This window comes from Mastigoproctus giganteus, chromosome 3, assembly GCF_048544385.1.
Source record: "Mastigoproctus giganteus isolate SK-2022 chromosome 3, ASM4854438v1, whole genome shotgun sequence".
Classification (NCBI taxonomy): domain Eukaryota; kingdom Metazoa; phylum Arthropoda; class Arachnida; order Uropygi; family Thelyphonidae; genus Mastigoproctus; species Mastigoproctus giganteus.
The window spans coordinates 1,935,424-1,954,214 of NC_143577.1; the positions used below are offsets into that span (position 1 = coordinate 1,935,424).

At 37.6% G+C, this 18,791-nt stretch overlaps 1 protein-coding gene across 1 annotated transcript in view; it reads left to right on the forward strand.

Annotated features, from left to right (window-relative positions):
- The window catches only part of LOC150087607 (GPI-anchor transamidase-like), an 85,769-nt gene that overhangs the window by 31,724 nt on the left and 35,254 nt on the right, over window positions 1–18,791 (forward strand). The window contains exons 2-3 of the mRNA XM_090369883.1: window positions 6,508–6,668; window positions 15,190–15,325. Of these exons, the coding sequence (XP_090226009.1) occupies window positions 6,508–6,668; window positions 15,190–15,325 (297 nt within the window). The remainder of the gene's footprint in view (window positions 1–6,507; window positions 6,669–15,189; window positions 15,326–18,791) is intronic.

Sequence of the window (18,791 nt, forward strand, 5' to 3'; positions counted from 1 at the left end):
GTTTTTTCAGGGATTCAAATTGTTCCATCAGTGCACCAAATTGTAATTTAAGATCGGTGCACTCCTTACATCGATCACAAAGAAAAGAATCCCCAGGTGAGGTAGGATTAGTCACCAGGTCGACCTTGGAAAACATTCCACAGGTTCCACAACGGATTAAATCATGACTCACCCGTAAATCGCCATCTGCTATTTCCGTGTGAGTCACGGTACCCTGTGACGTGTTTAAGGCAGATCTCGTAACTACCATTATAAAATTAAATAAATATCAATGAAAGTAACTTTAAAAAATTATATCTATAATATTATTAAAATCAAACAGTTACAGGAAAACCTATAACAAAATAATCCAACAATATCTAAATAAATCAAATATTTAAAAGCACTATCCAAAAGTAAACCACTTAACTGAGGAGCCCTGTCTAAGCGCGTCCGCTCACCTCGAATGCCAACGTACGAATGCCAACGTACATTCTCTCAGATATGCCAGACAAGCTATACTTGCTATCTGGGAGTCTAAAACGCTGATGAAACTGATATTCGGGTGACACTCAAGTCAAGTGGACCCAATTTCGGCGAAGTCCGGACGGTCTGTGACAGCCAAATCCTCTGCTTGCACCTTCACAATGGTGGGACTGTTAGTAATCCTGGGTATAACCTCCATGCACAAGTACATGGTGGGTGACCACCCAGGTGTGAACCAACGTAAGCAGGGGTCGAGGTGTGGCGCCCACACCACATGGAGGAACGCCGCCCCTCTATGTTACCAGGCAGTACTAGGTGGTAGATGACTCTCATCAACCGGTGAAATACCACCACTTTGCTTATTGGAGGCTTGAAATGGTGGAACCCATGTTTAGTCTCTAGAGCTAAGTTCCGGTCAACCTTTCCCTATCTCTTCCATCATGCAGTATGATTGATGACTTTTGAGGTTATGATGAACGTCGTGGCGAGATCCAATATTCCTTACATTTCGAGGGTACAGCTCTAAAACGGTGTTCGCAGGCCGGCCGCTAGTTAGTACACCGGACTGAACCTATTGGTAACTCTCTAGGAAGCTTCCGGATCAGCTAGTGTATAATCTTGCTGCCTCTACTCTGCCAGATAGTGACTGGAGGGAGTCCGAGTAGTGTGTATGTGGGGAGCATTGTCGAGGCCACGTTATGTCAAGGATCTGGGTATATTCTTACCACATGTATGCCATATCCAAAAATTTCATTACTTCATACAGCATGTCCCACCCACTTTTTACTACTATTAAATACACCATGAATTGTCAAACTAATAGAGCAAGCTTATCTGCAAAAAGATCTAAACCTCCTAAGGACTTCCTAATTCATTTCACAAATATACGTGGTCTCAATTCTAATCTCAACGATGTCCATTTCCACTTGCAGTCTGCCAAACCCCATGTACTTTTTCTGACAGAATCTCAGTTATCGGTTGATTCATCTACTGCTCATCTCAGATGCCCAAATTATTCGCTGTATGATTCCTTTCGCCTCAAAGGTGGTACTTGTGCATATGTCCGTTCTGATATTCCCTGTCAGAGACTTGGCAATTTGGAATCTCCTCTCTTTGATCTTCTCTGGCTTAAAATCTCTCTACCTCATTGTGTCAAATTCATCTGTTGTCTCTACCGTTCTCCCAACTCCACTAATCACTTGGAGCTCTTTGACTTCCTCTCTTTGCAACTTGACTTTCTCCAGTCCAACTTTCCTAACAGCGAAGTAATTTTCCTTGGTGATTTTAATGTTCACAACTCCAGCTGGCTTCCGTTTTCTAGTCACACCGACCCAGCAGGTCGAGATGCTGAGGCTTTTGCAATTACTAATGACCTAGCACAGATTGTTCATTTACCTACAAGAATACCAGAAAATCCTAATCATACAGCCAATACGCTTGATCTTTTTCTCACAAACAACCCTTCTAAGTACACGGTCGAAGTGAGAGGTCCTTTAGGCACTTCAGATCACAACTTGGTGATTGTCTCTTCTCCAATGGAACCTTTATCTCATGGCTATTCCCAACCACGTGTTGTTTGGCATTACAAGAATGCAAAATGGGATGACCTGCGAGACTTCTTTTCTTCTTTTCCTTGGTCGGATTACTGTTTCAAAACTTCTGATGTCAACGTTTGCTCAGATCGTGTCAGTGAAATTATTCTTGCAGGAATGGAATCCTTTATCCCACACTCCACTTTAAAATCTCGTCCTTTATCTAAACCTTGGTTTTCCAATAAATGTGCTAAGGCTGTCCAAGAGAAGAATGTTGCATATTGTAATTGGCTTGTTTCTAATTATTCAGTTTCATTTTCTGCCTACACCAAAGCTCGCAACAGTTGTAAAGCAGTTATTAACCAGTCCAAACTAGAGTTTGAACAGGCTAAGAGTAGAAAACTTGCTTCTTGCCCTAATGGTAGCCGAGCATTCTGGTCTCTTGCCAAAGCTATTGGCCGCAACTTTTGCCCATCTTTACTCCCACCTCTGTCCAAACCAGATGGTTCTGTTGCCACTTCAGCCAAGGATAAAGCTGACCTTCTAGCATCCCATTTTTCTTCCAGCTCATGTATTAATGATCTTGGTAAAACACCTCCCACCATTCCCAACACGCTCCATTCAATGCCTCCTGTGGTCTTCCGTCAAAAGGATATCAGAAGGATTTTGATGAATCTTGATGCTAAGAAAGCTCCAGGTCCTGATGGTATTTCTCCACTTGTTCTCAAAACCTTGGAAATTTGCTCATATCCAGCCAGTTCCTAAAAAGGGTGACAAATCCCTCCCATCCAATTATCGTCCCATTGCAATTACTTCTACTCTTTCTAAAGTAATGGAGAAATCAATTAACCGCCAACTCTTAAACTACCTAGAAACCTTCCGTCTGATCAACGATCACCAGTATGGATTCCGTCAGTGTCGATCCACTGGAGATATTCTGGCTTATGTTACCCATTTATGGACTAATTCAATGGAAAGGTTCGGTGAAACACAAGTAGTTGCTCTTGACATCTCAAAGGCTTTTGATCGTGTTTGGCATAAAGGTCTTCTAAACAAGCTTCCATCTTATGGTTTGCCAACTGTTTTTAGTAATTGGTTATCCACTTTTCTCTCTGATCGCTCACTGAGGGTGATGGTAGATGGCTCTCTGTCTTCGAACTTCTCTACTAATGCCGGTGTCCCCCAAGGTTCAGTTCTTTCCCCCACTCTTTTCCTCTTGTATATCAATTACCTTCTTCCATTGACTGGAAATCCTATCCATAGTTTTGCTGATGATAGCACATTGCATTCAACTTTCCATTTTGAGAAACCCTGTCCTGCTCAATCAGCTTCAACTTCTCGAAAATCTGCTACCAATTCCTTAAATGCCGATCTTCAGGTAATTCTCCAGTGGGGCAAAGACAACTTAGTTGATTTCAACCCTTCTAAAACTCAGTCTTGTCTTATATCTCGCAAAAAGGATTCTTCTACTCCTATGCTTATCTTTAGTGACACTCCGATTTCTAGGCAAAATGATATATCTCTTTTGGGGATTACACTGACTTCTAATCTCTCTTGGCACAAGCACATTACAAATATTGCTTCCTCTGCATCTAAAAAACTTGGTTTTCTCTTTCGCTCTCGGCGTTACTTTTCTTCCAAACAGCTGCTCACTCTGTATAAATCGCAAATTCGCCCTGCCATGGAATATTGTTCCCATATCTGGGGTGGTGCTCCCAAAACCTCTCTCCGGCTTCTTGATTCCATTCAGAAGAGGGCAGTTAGGTTGATTAATGTTTCATCTCTAACAGAGTCTCTCCACCCGCTTTCTCATAGACGCACTGTTTCTGCTGCATGCCTCTTCTACAGATACTTCCATGGGCACTGTTCTTCTGAATTGGCTTCTATAATTCCTGCTCTCTCTTTCAAAACAGTCCGAATACGTGCCGCCACCAGCCAACATCCATTTACTGTCCAACTTCAAACCCACAGAACCAACTTTTCATCTTCCTCATTTATTCATTCAGCTGCCGTTTTCTGGAACAACCTTCCTTCTTACGTATTTCCTGAAAATTACAATCTACAGAAGTTCAAGTCCAATGTCAACAAATATCTTCTTTCGTCTTCTTAACCTCAAACCCAAGCACGGTACTAAGTACTATAGGTCCTAATACCTCTCGTGTTTGGGGTTCACATAAAAAAAAAAAAAAATCAGTTTCATGTGTTGTTTAAAAAATAGCAACTAATGTTGAATGCTTCTAAATGTAAGTAGAACAAAAATCTTGCAGTCAAATGTAAGCTTTGGGTGGAGGAGCTAAAATTGGTTCAAGATGAAGGTATTATGATTCTGTCTGACATGATATTTTTCATACAGTGTAATTAGGTGGCTAAGAAGGCATGTATGAAGTATCTTGTTTGTGATTTATTGATCGTCTGCTAATGGGATGATGGATGTCATTATCTCTCTTAACAGGGTGATGATTCCACATTTGAAATATTGTATTCAGGTCTAGAGACTGTACTTAAAAAAAAGATTGACTTCTGTAGAGAGTTTAGGGAAGGACGACCAGATTGGTAATGAGTGTAATGCATTTTAGACATCTGAGGGTAGATCTAATTGGGGTGTATTTTAAGGCATTGAAGGGGTTTGAGTAATAGATGAGGAAGGTCTGTTCTCCCTCACAGGTGAAATACAAACCAGGTGACACAAATATAAAATCTTAGAGAGTAACAGAAAATTGGATCTTGCAAAGTTCACCTATAGGCAATGCTTTGTTAAACCTCAAATAAATAGTATTTTTAAAGTTTATAGCAGAAGGAAAAATGCCAGTGGAATAAGAAAGTGTAAAAAGGCTACACAGAGTGGAAGAAGTGGAGGTTTTTGGTGGAAGTGGAGAAATGTTATCAGAAACTTCCTCAGCTTCAAGATTGTTCGGAATTCATCTAATATCCTTCTATTGGAAGACATAGGAGGTATTGAGTAGAATTTACTGGTTATGGTAAGAGAAGATTTAACAAGTCTTTCACTGACTGTACTTTGAAGGGTTGTTTTTGAGAGAGATTGAGTTTTTCATGTGTGGGTTAGCATTGTCTGGTATTTAGATAAATTAACAAGTTGAGTGTGGACATTAGTAATTGCAAGAGCCTCAGTATTTTGTTCAGCTGAATCTGTGCAGCTAGAATTGGTTGATTATCTTGTGGAAATGGAAATAGTATGAATATTCTGTTTTTTATTATTGTTTATTTACTGATTTATTTTTTGGCTAATGTAGCAAGTGTTCCCTTCCTTGCATCATTTGGTCTTAACTAATACTAAGTCGAATACAAGAGCCGACCGGGCTAGCCAGGTGGGTAAAGTGCCTGCCTGGCAACCCAAAGGTCGCGGGTTCGAATCATGCCTCGGGCTTGGATCAAAGTACTGCAAAAACCTTGAGAGGTGCATTATGGCCACAGAAGCCGATGTGCCAACAACTACAAAAAAAAAATATACAAGAGCCTGGGTGACCACTTCACTTTTCATTCATTGCCTGTTAAAAATTATTGCAAGCCAAATAAGCTGGAATTTAAAGCATTTCTGCTTCTCGATAATTCCCACTATATCCTATCTGTGATTGCACACCCATTGTGAAGTTTTTTTTTTTACCTCTGAACACGACATTCATCCTTCATAACATTTAGCCTGTGGACAAAGGAGTTATTGCCAACTTCAAAGTACATGACCTGAATAGGACATTTATGAAGGAAATTGCAGAAACTGATGGAGAAAATACATTAACTTATGAGAATTCTGGAGAAAATTGAATGTCCTAGATGCAGTGAAGATTATTACATGAGCATGGTCTGACATTACAGAGAGCAATATGAATGTCTAGCTTTCATAAATGAATTCCAAAATGGCAAATATAATCGGAAAGTATTGGTGTCCAAGATAGTGGCTAATGAATTGAAACTTGAGAGTGGAGTTTTGGGATGTGTAAGTATTTCCCAATTCTCATGATAAGAAATGGGTAATTAGCTGGTGGAACTGTGAAAGTTGTAGGGGGGTGTTGCAAAGCCTTTGGTTTTGGAGCACCTTACGACTATGGGATAAAGCATTCAGTCTTTTGGAGATAGCCAAAGATTGATTTTGAGGTGGGATCTCAAGTTTGAAATGGCACTGATCAACAGGTAGCATGTTACCAGTAAATATTATATGAGAGGGAAAAGGAACGTAAGACAAATGATTCTGAATGCCTGTTTTAAAAGACTGGCTCCTGTTGCTACTAAATATCTTGGTTGGTTCATATTGATGCTAAAAATATATATGAATTCTCCTGTGTAATTCTTTTAATTTCACAACTTATATTCATTTATAAATTATGTGTTTAAAGTATCTACGGTATTTTCAATTTAAGTATCTACAGTATTTTTAATATTAATAAATATATAACTAGTGTTTTCACAATGTAAATGATCTTGTTTTCAAAGTTTTTTTTTTTTTTTGTTGTTGTTGTTAAATTGATATATGTTTTAATATTTTGTTTTTTGGTAGGCATTATTTCAAGATGAAAAATTTGAAAAAACTTTCAAAAGTGGGCATACAAATAATTGGGCTGTTCTGGTATGCACTTCAAGATTTTGGTTCAACTATCGCCATGTAGCTAATGTTCTCTCCATCTATCGCAGTGTTAAACGTTTGGGAATTCCAGATAGGTAAATAATAAAGATTTTGATGTATTTTATTTTATAAGATTTTCATAAAGTTATCTGCTTATTATGCAGCTAATGTGATGTGAACTGTAGGCAACAGAGCATATGTTGATTGGTTATGGAGTGGGATACATTTATACTGGTGGCAGAAGGCAGTTTAATTGTGGTAGTATTTATTTGAGGAGCAGCATAGCATTTATTAGTTTGGTATGTAACAGGGGTTTCTTCCAAGGAGAAATTGTTTATTTTTGAACATTATTGGTGTGATGCTCCTAAGAATTAGGCCTATGCAAATAACTTACATACTCTGGATGAACTGAAGCAAAACATGAGAACTCTAATTCCATTCACGAACATGTTCCTTGTAGATTGCATCATACACACTGCAAAGAATGAATACATGAGCAAAATATATTAGTTTGTATTAAAAACTAGGTTTCATTTTTTGTGTGTATAATATAATTATGCATTTCATTAACAATGAATATATTGTAGTTTTAATTTATTTTTTTTTTTGAATAATTGGAACTACTGCTATTGTAACCAACAAAAAACTGTTTTCAGAATTCATTAATCAATTATAACCATTATAGCATAAGCATATTTCAAATATAGTTTTTTGTTTTTTTTTATGAAAACCCCAAACATGAGAGGTATTAGAACCTATAGTACTTAGTACCATGCTTGGGTTGGAGGTTGTGAAGACAAGAGAAGACAAAAGAGGTTAGGCAGGCGAAGGCAGATTACAAGAAATCCTTGGCAAAAGATGCTAAGAAAAACAGCAAGGATTTCTTTACTTATATAAACTCTAAAAGGAAGGGGATGAATCTGATTGGTCCACTTGACATCAATGGCTCGACTTTTGATGATCCTGCTCAGATAGCAAACAAACTGAATGAATATTTTGCATTTACATTCACACATGAGGAATTATTAAGGTTTGAAAATGGCAGAAGGTTATCAAATTGTAGCAGGATACTTAATGATTTTGTAATAACTGAGAGCAAAGTGGAGGAGAAATTGTTGAAGTTAAACATAAGAAAAGCACCTGGAGTGGATGGGATCTATCCAGTTATATTAAAGGAGATGGCAAAGCAACTAAGCAAACCCTTAGCCATAATTATGAGAGCATCATTGGACTCAGGGGAGGTTCCCACGGACAGGAGATGTGCAAATGTATCCCCAATTCACAAAGGGGGATCGAAGGATGACACGAGTAATTACAGACCAGTTAGTTTAACTTCTGTTCCGGGTAAAATAATGGAGTCACTGGTTAAAGATGCATTGCAGGATCATCTAGACAAGACTGCAGCAATAATTCAGACACAGCATGGGTTTGTTAAGGGAAAGTCTTGTCTGACAAATTTGATAGGATATTATGATGTGGTTACAAAGGAACTGGATGCAAAAAATAATTTTGATATCATATATTTGGATTTCAGGAAAGCTTTTGACACTGTTGTGCATGGAAGACTATTGTACAAATTGGAGCATAATGGTATTAAGGGTAAGTTGCTACAATGGATAAAAGGATGGTTAAGTGGGAGAAGACAGAGGGTGGTAATCAATGGGTGCTGCTCTTCGTGGACTAATGTTATTAGTGGAGTCCCACAGGGTTCGGTGTTGGGTCCACTGTTGTTTTGTATATTTATCAATGATATTGATGAAGGTATATCAGGCTTAATGTCGAAGTTTGCAGATGATACAAAAGTTGGCAGGGTTGTTAATGACAGTAATGGCAGAGTGCTACTGCAACAGGATCTAGAAAATTTGGGCAGATGGGCTAAGAAGTGGCAACGGAAGTTTAACCTTGTTAAACTTCAGTTGCCACTTCTTAGTGTTATTGAAGTTTAACCAAGTACTGCATATGGGTAGAAGTAACCTCAGAGAAACGTACCAACTGTGTGGTACTACACTTAAGGTGGTAGAAAATGAAAAAGACCTGGGAGTAATTGTCCAGTCAGATATGAAGTTTTCTGAGCAATGCAGACAGGCTGCCAGGGCAGGTCATGGGGTTTTGTCAATGATATATAGGAATTTTGCTAGCAGGGAGAAGGAGGTGATTGTCCCTCTGTATAAGGCAATGGTCAGGCCATGCCTTGAGTACTGCGTACAGGTCTGGAGGCCTCATTTTAGGAAGGATGTAGATTTACTTGAGCATGTACAGAGAAGGGCAACAAGATTGGTGAGGGGAATGAAGGGATCCTCTTACCAAGAGAGGCTTAAATTCTGCAAATTGCAGTGGCTGGAGACTAGGCACCTGCGAGGTGATCTGATTGAGGTGTATAAGGCCTTGAATGGGTTGAGCACGCTGAATTTTGATGGGATCCTTCCACTTGTTCAGATTACGAACCTAAGGGGGCATAAATTCAAATTAAGTAAGGACAGATGTAGAATAGATGTGCGGAAATTTGCCTTTAGCCAGCGGGTGGTTAATTGCTGGAACAAACTTCCATCTGTCGTTGTGGAAGTTGATAGGTTGAATAAATTTAAGGAGGAACTGGACAGGCATTTGGAGGGAATGGTGTGATTTTTTTTTTTTTTTTTTTTTGGCTGATTCTGCATAAGCTCATACACTTGCTTTCTTGCGTCACATGCCACTACTACTACTACTACTATTTGTTGACATTAGACTTGAACTTCTGTAGACTGTAATTTTCAGGAAAGACATATAAAGAAAAGTTGTTCCAGAAAACGGCAGTTGAATGAATAAACGAGGAAGATGAAAAGTTGGTTCTGTGAGTTTGAAGTTGTAGAGTAAATGGATGTTGGCTGGTGGCGGCACGTGTTCGTATGGTTTTGAAAGAGATTGCACTTTTCTACAGATACTTCCATGGAAGTATCTATAGAAAAGGCATGCAGCAGAAACAGTATATCTATAATACTGCGAGGGGAGAGACTCTGTTAGAGATGAGTCATTGATTAACCTAACTGCCCTCTTCTGAATGGAATTTAGAAGCCTGAGAGAGGTTTTGCGGGCACCACCCCAGATGTGGGAAAATTATTCCATGGTAGGACAGATTTGTGATTTGTACAGAGTGAACAGCTGTTTGGAAGAAAAGTAATGCCATGAGCGAAAGAGAAAACCAAGTTTTTTAGATGCAGAGGAAGCAATATTTGTAATGTGCTTGTGCCAAGAAAGATTAGAAGTCAGGGTAATCCCCAAAACCGATATATCAACTTTCTTAGAAATCAGAGTGTCACCAAAGATAAACATAGGAGCAGAAGAATCCATTTTGCGAGATATAAGACAAGACTGAGTTTTAGAAGGACTGAAATCAACTAAGTTGTCTTTGCCCCACTGGAGAATTACCTGAAGATCGGCAGATATTCGAGAAGTTGAAGCTGATTGAGCAGGGTAAGTTTTCTCAAGATGGAAAGTGGAATGCAATGTGCTATTATCGGCAAAACTATGGACAGAATTTGCAGTCAATAGAAGAAGGTCATTAATATACAAGGGGAAAATGAGTGAAGGAAAGAACTGAACCTTGGGGGACACCAGCATTAGTGGAGAAGTTAGAAGACAGAGAGCCATCTACCATCACCCTCAGTGAGTGATCAGAGAGAAAACTGGATAACCAATTACAAAAAACAGTTGGCAAACCATAAGATGGAAGCTTGTTTAGAAGACATTTATGCCAAACACAATCGAAACCCTTTGAGATGTCAAGAGCAACTGCTTGTGTTTCACCGAACTTTTCCATTGAATTTGTCCATAAATGGGCAACATAAGCTACAATATCACCAGTGGATTGACACTGACAGAATTCATACTGGCAATCATTGATCAAATGGAAGGTTTCTAGGTAGTTTAAGAGTTGGCGATTAATTGATTTCTCTATTACTTAGAAAGAGTAGAAGTAATTGCAATGGGACAATAATTGGATGGGAGGGAGGATTTGTCACCCATTTTAGGAACTGGCTGGATATGAGCAAATTTCCAACCAGAAGGGAAATCACCTTTGGAATAAGAAAGTGAAAAAAGGCGGCAAAGAATAGGAGTAAGTTCAGGAGCACAGGTTTTGAGAACAAGTGGAGAAATACCATCAGGACCTGGAGCTTTCTTAGCATCAAGATTTGTCAAAATCCTTCTGATATCCTTTTGACCGAAGACCACAGGAAGCATTGAATGGAGCATGTTGGGAATGGTGGGAGGTTTTTAACAAGATCTTTAATACATGAGTTCAAAGAAAAATGGGATGTTAGCAGGTCAGCTTTATCCTTGGCCAAAGTGACAACAGAACCATCTGATTTTGACAAAGGTGGGAGCAGAGATGGGCAAACGTTTCTGCCAATAGCTTTGGCAAAAGACCAGAATGCTCGGCTACCATTATGGCAAGAAGCAAGTTTTCTACTCTTATCCTGTTCGAAATCTAGTTTGGACTGATTAATAACTGCTTTACAATTGTTGTGAGCTTTAGTGTAGGCAGAAAATGTAACTGAAGAATTGGAAACAAGCCAATTACGATATGCAACATTCTTCTCCCGAACAGAATTTTACTGATATGATCTGAGCAAACATTGCCATCAGAAGTTTTGAAACAGTACTCCGACCAAGGAAAAGAAGAAAAGAAATCTTGCAGGTCATCCCATTTTGCATTCTTGTAATGCCAAGCAACACAAGGTTGTGAATAGCCATGAGATAAAGGGTCCATTGGAGAAGATACAATCACCAAGTTGTGAACTGAGGTGCCTAAAGGACCAATCACTTTGACCGTGTACTGGTTGTTTGTGAGAAAAAGATCAAGCGTGTTGGCTGTATGGTTAGGATCGTCTGGTATTCTGTTGGTAAATGAACAATCTATGCAAGGTTATTAGTAATTGCAAAAGTCTCAGCATCTCGACTAGTTGACTTGGTGTAACTAGAAAATGGAAGCCAGCTGGAATTGTGAACATTAAAATCACCAAGGAAAATTACCTCACTGTTAGGAAAGTTGGACTGGAGAAAGCCAAGTTGCAAAGAGAGGAAGTCAGAGAACTCCAAGTGATTAGTGGAGTTGGGAGAGCGGTAGAGACAACAGATGAATTTGACACAATGAGGTAGAGAGATTTTAAGCCAGAGAAGATCGAAAGGAGGAGATTCCAAATTACCAAGTCTCTGACAGGGAATATCGGAACAGACATATGCACAAGTACCACCTTTGAGGCGAAAGAAATCATACAGCGAATAATTTGGGCAACTTAGGTGAGCAGTAGTTGAATCAACTGATAACTTAGATTCTGTCAGAAAAAGTACATGGGGTTTGGCAGACTGCAAGTGGAAATGGACATCGTTGAGATTAGCATTGAGACCACGTATATTTGTGAAATGAACTAGGAAGTGTTTGGGAGGTTTAGATCTTTTCGCAGATAAGTTTACTCTATTAGGTTGACAATTCATGGTGTATTCAATAGTAAAAAAAAGTGGGGGGCCTTGCTGTATGAAGTAATGAAATTTTTTGATATGGCGTACACACGGTAAGAATATACCCAGATCCTTGACATAACGTGGCCTCGACAATGCCCCCTGCATATACACTACTCGGACTCCCTCCAGTCACTATCTGGCAGAGTAGAGGTAGCAAGATTATACATACACTAGCTGATCCGGAAGCCTCCTAAAGCGTTACCAATAGGTTCGGTCCTGTGTACTAACTAGTGGCCGGTCTGCGAACACTGTTTTAGAGCTGTACCCTCGAAATGTAAGGAAGATTGGATCTTGCCATGATGTCCATCATAACCTCAAAAGTCATTAGTCATACTGCATGATGGAAGAGATGGGGAAGGGGTGACCGGAACTTAGCTCTGGAGACTGAACATGGGTTCCACCACTTCAAGCCTACAATAAGGAAAGTGGTGGTATTACACCGGTTGATGAGAGTCATCTACTACCTAGTGCATAGTTTCTTTTGCATCAGAAAACTAAGTTTTTGATTTCATTCTTGCTGTTAATATTTTTCTAAACAGCTGTTAAGTCAATAGAAATTACAAAACTATCTAATGAAATACTTGTGAGATAGTTTTATTAGTTCCTACATCTGGTGGGGGGGAATTCCTGAACCTCTCTTAAACTCCTAGGCTGTATCCACTTTCATGTTAATCAATGACTCTTTACAAATTTTCTCCATTCTCTACTGCATAAATTTCAGTTTTTGCTGTATGCCTTTTCTATAAATATTTCCATGGGTCTTATTCTTCTAATTTGGCAAATGCAGTTTTTGTCACTTTCTTCCAAACCAATTCCAACACTTGCTTCAGCTAGTCAACACCATTAATAGTTTAACTTCATACTGCCTGACTAACTTTCCTTCTTCATTTGCACTTTTTACTTGTATTGTTTAGAGCAACCTTTGTTCTTATATATTTTCAAGATGATTTGAACAGACTTCAAAGAACATCAGAGAAGTGGCAGCTATGTTTTAATGCTGCTAAATGTCTTTCACTTGGAGAGTAGCAGCGCAGAAATAAATTATACATTTGGTGAGTTTGAATTAAAAACAGTGGAGGAGGAGGAAAGGGATCTGGAAGTTACAATATGGGTGGATATGAAGTTTTCTGAACAGTGTAAACAGGCAGCTAGGAAAGCCCATGGTGTCCTATTGATGATTTATCGAATGTTTTCCTGTAGAGACAGAGAGTTCATAATCCCATTGTATAAGGCAATTGTAAGACCACATTTGGAATACTGTGTTCAAATATGGAGACTTAATCTGAAAAAGACATTTAATTTCTTAAAAGGTTCCAAAGACGGTCAACTCGAATGGTGAGATTGGCAGAAGGACGACCACACGAGGAAAGATTCCGATTACTTGGGCTACAGAGCTTTGTAATTGGGCACCTCAGAGGTAACTTGATTGAGGTTTATAATGCTCTGAGAGGGGTTAGTAAAATGAATGAAGGCGGAATTCTCACTGTTATAAAGAATTCCAGAACTAGGGATCATAAATTCAAATTACAGGGATTGAGGTTTAGATTAGATTGTAGAAAGTTTTCTTTTAGCCAGCGAGTCATTGATTGCTGGAATAAGTTGCCCTCACAGGAAATTGATTATTCAAACTGTTGACAGTTTGAATAAATCCAAAGGTCAACTGAATAGTTGTTACCTGTGTGAGGAGGAAAGCATTTTCATTTGCATTTTCTTTATCTACTTCTTTTTTTTGCCGGTGCAGCAAAAGCCTGTGGCATCCTTTCATTATATGGCTATTACTGTTACTGTTTTCTAAAAATTATCTACAGAAATTCAAGTCCAACATCAACAAATGTTTCAGTCCTCTCAATTCATATATTGTACTAGAGTAATTTAGGTTCTGATTTGTGTATTTGATATGGAGTTACTGAAAAAAAAAACTTTAAATGTCATTTGATGTATTAGAAGTTTTTACTTTTTAATTGAAAAAATTAATTTAATTCTTATTTTTATTTATTTATTTTTTTTATTTTTTGTATTTATTAAGTTATGAGTATGTTATTTAGAAATCTTTAGTGATATTGGTTGTCTGGTGTATTCTGTACCCATTGGTCAAAATATGCTAGAACAAAATATTCCCACCAGTCAGAACAAAATGTTTTACTATCCACACATCACTTAGTGTCCTTATTAATGTCTATAACTTTTGAGACCCCTTTGATTTCAGGCCTCTGAATGGGATTACTGATTAGCACTGCAATGTGCCCATGCCTCCCAGGCTTTTTCTGGAAGTCTATATGTGGTCTCATTATAATTTCTTTTTTTTTTTTAAGTAACATTAGTATTATAAAGGAAAGTTAATACATCAAAGCTAGACTTACATCAACCTTAAAAACAGGAACAAGTCACCTGACTTCATCCAATCACCTGTAAAAGCCATCCAGAAAATTTGTGTTCTTTTGGAAGGCTGAAAACGATTTTTTTTTTTTACATCCAGTCTACAACTATCATTCTCTAATTTAGGTACATGTCCTCTATTTTATGCTACCTTCAAAAGAAACAAGTTACTTAATATATACAGTGTATTACATCTAGCAAATATTATAAAAATTCATGATTTAAAAAAAGGAAAAGAAAATAGCAAAAAGCAATGACTTATGTGTGAATGGAGAACATTTTGTTTCTGCACATCTGCCACGTTACCCATTCATTCCTTCACAAACATAATATACTAAGTATGTAGTATATGGATAGCCTGTGTGATATGTTAAAAAAAAAATTAAACAGTAATTGCTGGATTTCTACTAGTCTGATTTTAACAAAATTTAGGAAGGCTTAACAGATTGCTTTAAAAAAACAAAAATAAAATTTTTTTGAAAATTTGTCCACCCAGAGTGAATAGATTTTCAAAAAATCTGCTGGGACTTCATCTGAAGGTGAAATCCCTGCAGATTCCAGAAATGTACATATTCTAATTGATGGAGATTTGCCAATCTGTCCTGCTGCTTTTAATATTTCTAATTAAATCCTGTCAGTTCCTAATGCCCCCCTTTTTTTGTAATATTGAAGCATGACAATTGTAAAGTTATTTCAAATTTATGGTGCTATCTTCATTTATTGATTCTATTTACTTTCTAGCCAGATTATCTTAATGTTAGCTGATGATATGGCATGTAATGCACGCAATCCTCGTGCTGCAACCATTTATAATAATGCTCATCATCATATTAATGTATATGGAGATGATGTAGAAGTTGATTATAGAGGTTATGAGGTAAGCAACACCCACTTTTACCAATTTATAATAATAATTCTATGGTTTCAGATGCAATAAGTTAGTAAAGCACTTTGTTCCACATAAATTTTGTGTATTGAAGTTTTGAAATATAAGAGTAATATATGCCTCTCTATGCTGGCCACTGATAGTTTTTTTCCAAGAAAAAGGCAAGATGGCATAATTTAAAATGTTATTCTGAATTCTAACACCATCCTGACTAATAAGAACGAACATAGGAAAACCTATAAATATAGATTGGGGATGGTGCTCAAAAATTTATAAGATGCTTATGTACATATCAATAAAAAACAGAATTCAAATATAATACCACAAACATAGCATTAATGTTAGGCCCACGTTTACAATCTGTTTAATACAATCTGTTCTGTTTACAGTCTGAAATTCTTTAATTTCAGCATATTTTACAAAAAAAAAAAATCATTACTTTACAATCTGTAAATATTAAGAAAACATCCTGGCACTTGTGTCAACAATTTCATTTGTCTTTAAGAATTCATGCAAAAAAAGTGACAGTTCTCTCTTTTAATTATTCAATAAACTTTATAAGTTAGTGCAAGCTGCTCTTGCAAATTACAACTATGTGTCTGGTTATGCAGTGCTTGTGTGAGCCAGTGATCACTTTGATGTCGTTCTCTGAAATAACTGAGAGTGAGGAGAGACAGAAAATGCCCAGTGTGGATAGAGCTAGAAAAATATATTTGATTAAATCTGTGGTTAATCTCTTCCGTTAACAGTGACTTATTGACATGCACAAACAATAAATTAAATTAAATAAAATAAATTCAACTGGCAAGACATTAAGTAGCACTGATATAAAGATAACAGTATATAACTAAAGAATGAAGAACACTTTTAACTATGATTAATTTAATTAAGTTTATTCGAACATGTCTGCAGGGGTGACTCTCCGGCACAGTACAGTCAATGCCCAGCAACTAAATACATTAGAACCTCATAAATACAGCGTCCTCATTACCCAGAACATGTTTGGATTTTGCTGAAAATTCCAGCTTTTTGAAAGTATGCACAGCCTAAGTATTCAGGGATAATTTGTATTATGCATGTATTCTGTACATACATAATACAAATGTATGTTATGTATTCTATATTTAGCAAACTCACATACAGTATACTGTTGTGCAATTTACATAAAGACATAACTATTGTCAAGGGCAAAGAGAAGGGCTTTTGTAAGAGTGAATACAGTGGTCTCAGACAGTTTGTAAATTCTATACAATGGGACAATCCAATGATGTTACCAACAGCAACAAATTCTAAATGGTAAGCATTCAGGGAAGTAATCATAGACGCTTCTAGTCTTTTCGTACCAACTGAGAAACACCATTTTCGGCTTAGAACTAAATGGATGTCAGATGAACCGATGAGAATTTTGGCAGAGAAGAAAATGCATGGGATGCATATAAATTATCAGATGATACAGAAGTCTATGTAGATATACACTAGCCTGTAATCAATTCACAAAGTAAGTTAGGCAAGCAAAGGCAGATTACGAGAAACTTCTGACAAAAATTACCAAGAAAAGCAGCAAAGACTTCCTTACTTGTATTAACAGTAGAAGGAAGGTTGAATCATACTAGTCCAGTTGATGATCCTGCTAAGGTTGCTGACAACCTAAATAGGTATTTTGCACCTGCATTCAGGAGAGTTCTTTAGGGAAGAGAATGCCAGAAGTTCAACAGATTTTGACTGGGAGCTAAATTCTCTTTTGATAACTGGAGGCCAGTGGAAGAGAATTGGATGAATTTCAAAATAAAACATAAAAAAACAAAAGTCATCTCGGGTGGATGCAATCTATCCAATTATATTAAGAGAGGCAGCAAAGGAGGTAAGCAAATCCTTAGCCATAGTTGTGACAGCATTTTTAGACTCAGTAATTTGCACATCTCCAGTCCAGACCCTATGGACTGGAGATGTGCAAAGGTATTCCCAGTTAACAGAGGGGGTTCAAAAGGTAACATGAGTAATTATAGACCTATTAGCTTAACTTCTGTTCTTGTGAATATAATGGAATCACTGGTTAAAGAGACAATCCAAGACCATCTTGTCCTGGATTACTTCAGGACTTCTTGTTTGACAAATCTGATTGGATACTATGATGCAGTAGCAAAGGAACTGGATGGAAAAAATAATTTTTACATTTATTATTATTATTATTAGCCATATGGTGCAAGGAAGCTTGAGGCTTTTACAGCACCAGACAAAGAAAAAAATTTCTGAGTTCCTGAGAGAGAGAGAGAGAGAGAGAGAGAGAGAGAGAGAGAGAGAGAGAGAGAGAGAATGATGATATCCAGCTCAGGACCCTGGGTGTGTCAAGCTCATACTCACCAGATGTGAGACCCTGGGGTTGTGTACTTATTAATAAATTAATTGTTTTAAAATGTCAGAAAATTCATTTATTCCCACTTATTTCTGATTTATTTCTCATCTTTTACTATATTTCTGAATGTTGAATTATTTTTTATTATTAAAAGGTCATATATACTTGGATTTCAGGAAAACTTTTAATATTGTTGTACGTAAAAGTGGAGCAGTTTGGCATTAAGGACAAGAGAAAGGGATAGTTGAGTAGGAGAAGACAATGAATGGTTACTAATGGACACTATTCTTCCTTGGACTAATGTTTTTAGTGGAGCTCCCCAGGGTTCAGTGCTGGGCCCATTGTTGTTTTCTATATTTATTAATATTGATGAAAGTGTATTAGGCTTAATGTCTAAGTTTGCAGATGATACAAAGGTTGAGAGAGTTGTTAATGACAGTAACCAGAGTGAACTACTGCAACAAAGTCTAGAAAAGTTAGGCAGATTGGCTGAGAAGTGGAAGTCGAAGTTTAATATTGACAAATATTAAACTTCAACTACCCATATGCACTGTAGGTTAATCTCAGATTTACATACAAACTATGTGGTACTTAGTGTAGTGTAAAATGACTTGGGGATAATTGTGCAGTCAGATATGAAATTCTCTGAGTAATGCAGACAGACTGCCAGGACAGCTGATGGGATTTTGTCAGTGATTTACAGGAACTTTGCTAGCAGGAATAAGGAGGTGATTATCACATTGTACAAAGAAATGGTTAGGTCACATCTTGAGTACTGCATATAGGTCTGGGAGTCTCACTTTAAGAGTTCTGCTGCAACGGGTCCAGAGAAGGGCAGTGATATTAGGAAGAGAACAGAAGGGTTATCTTACCAAGACAGGCTTCAGTTCAGCAGATTGCATCATCTGGAGACTAGGCACTGAGGTGATCTAATTCCACGGAAACTAATGGAGTCACTGGTAAGTAATGCAGGATCATCTAGACAAGGCTGCAACTATACTTCAGACACAGCATGGTTTTGTTAAGGGGAAATCTTGTCTGACCAATTTGATTGGATACTACAATGTGGTCACAAAGGAACTGGATGCAAAGAATAATTTTGAC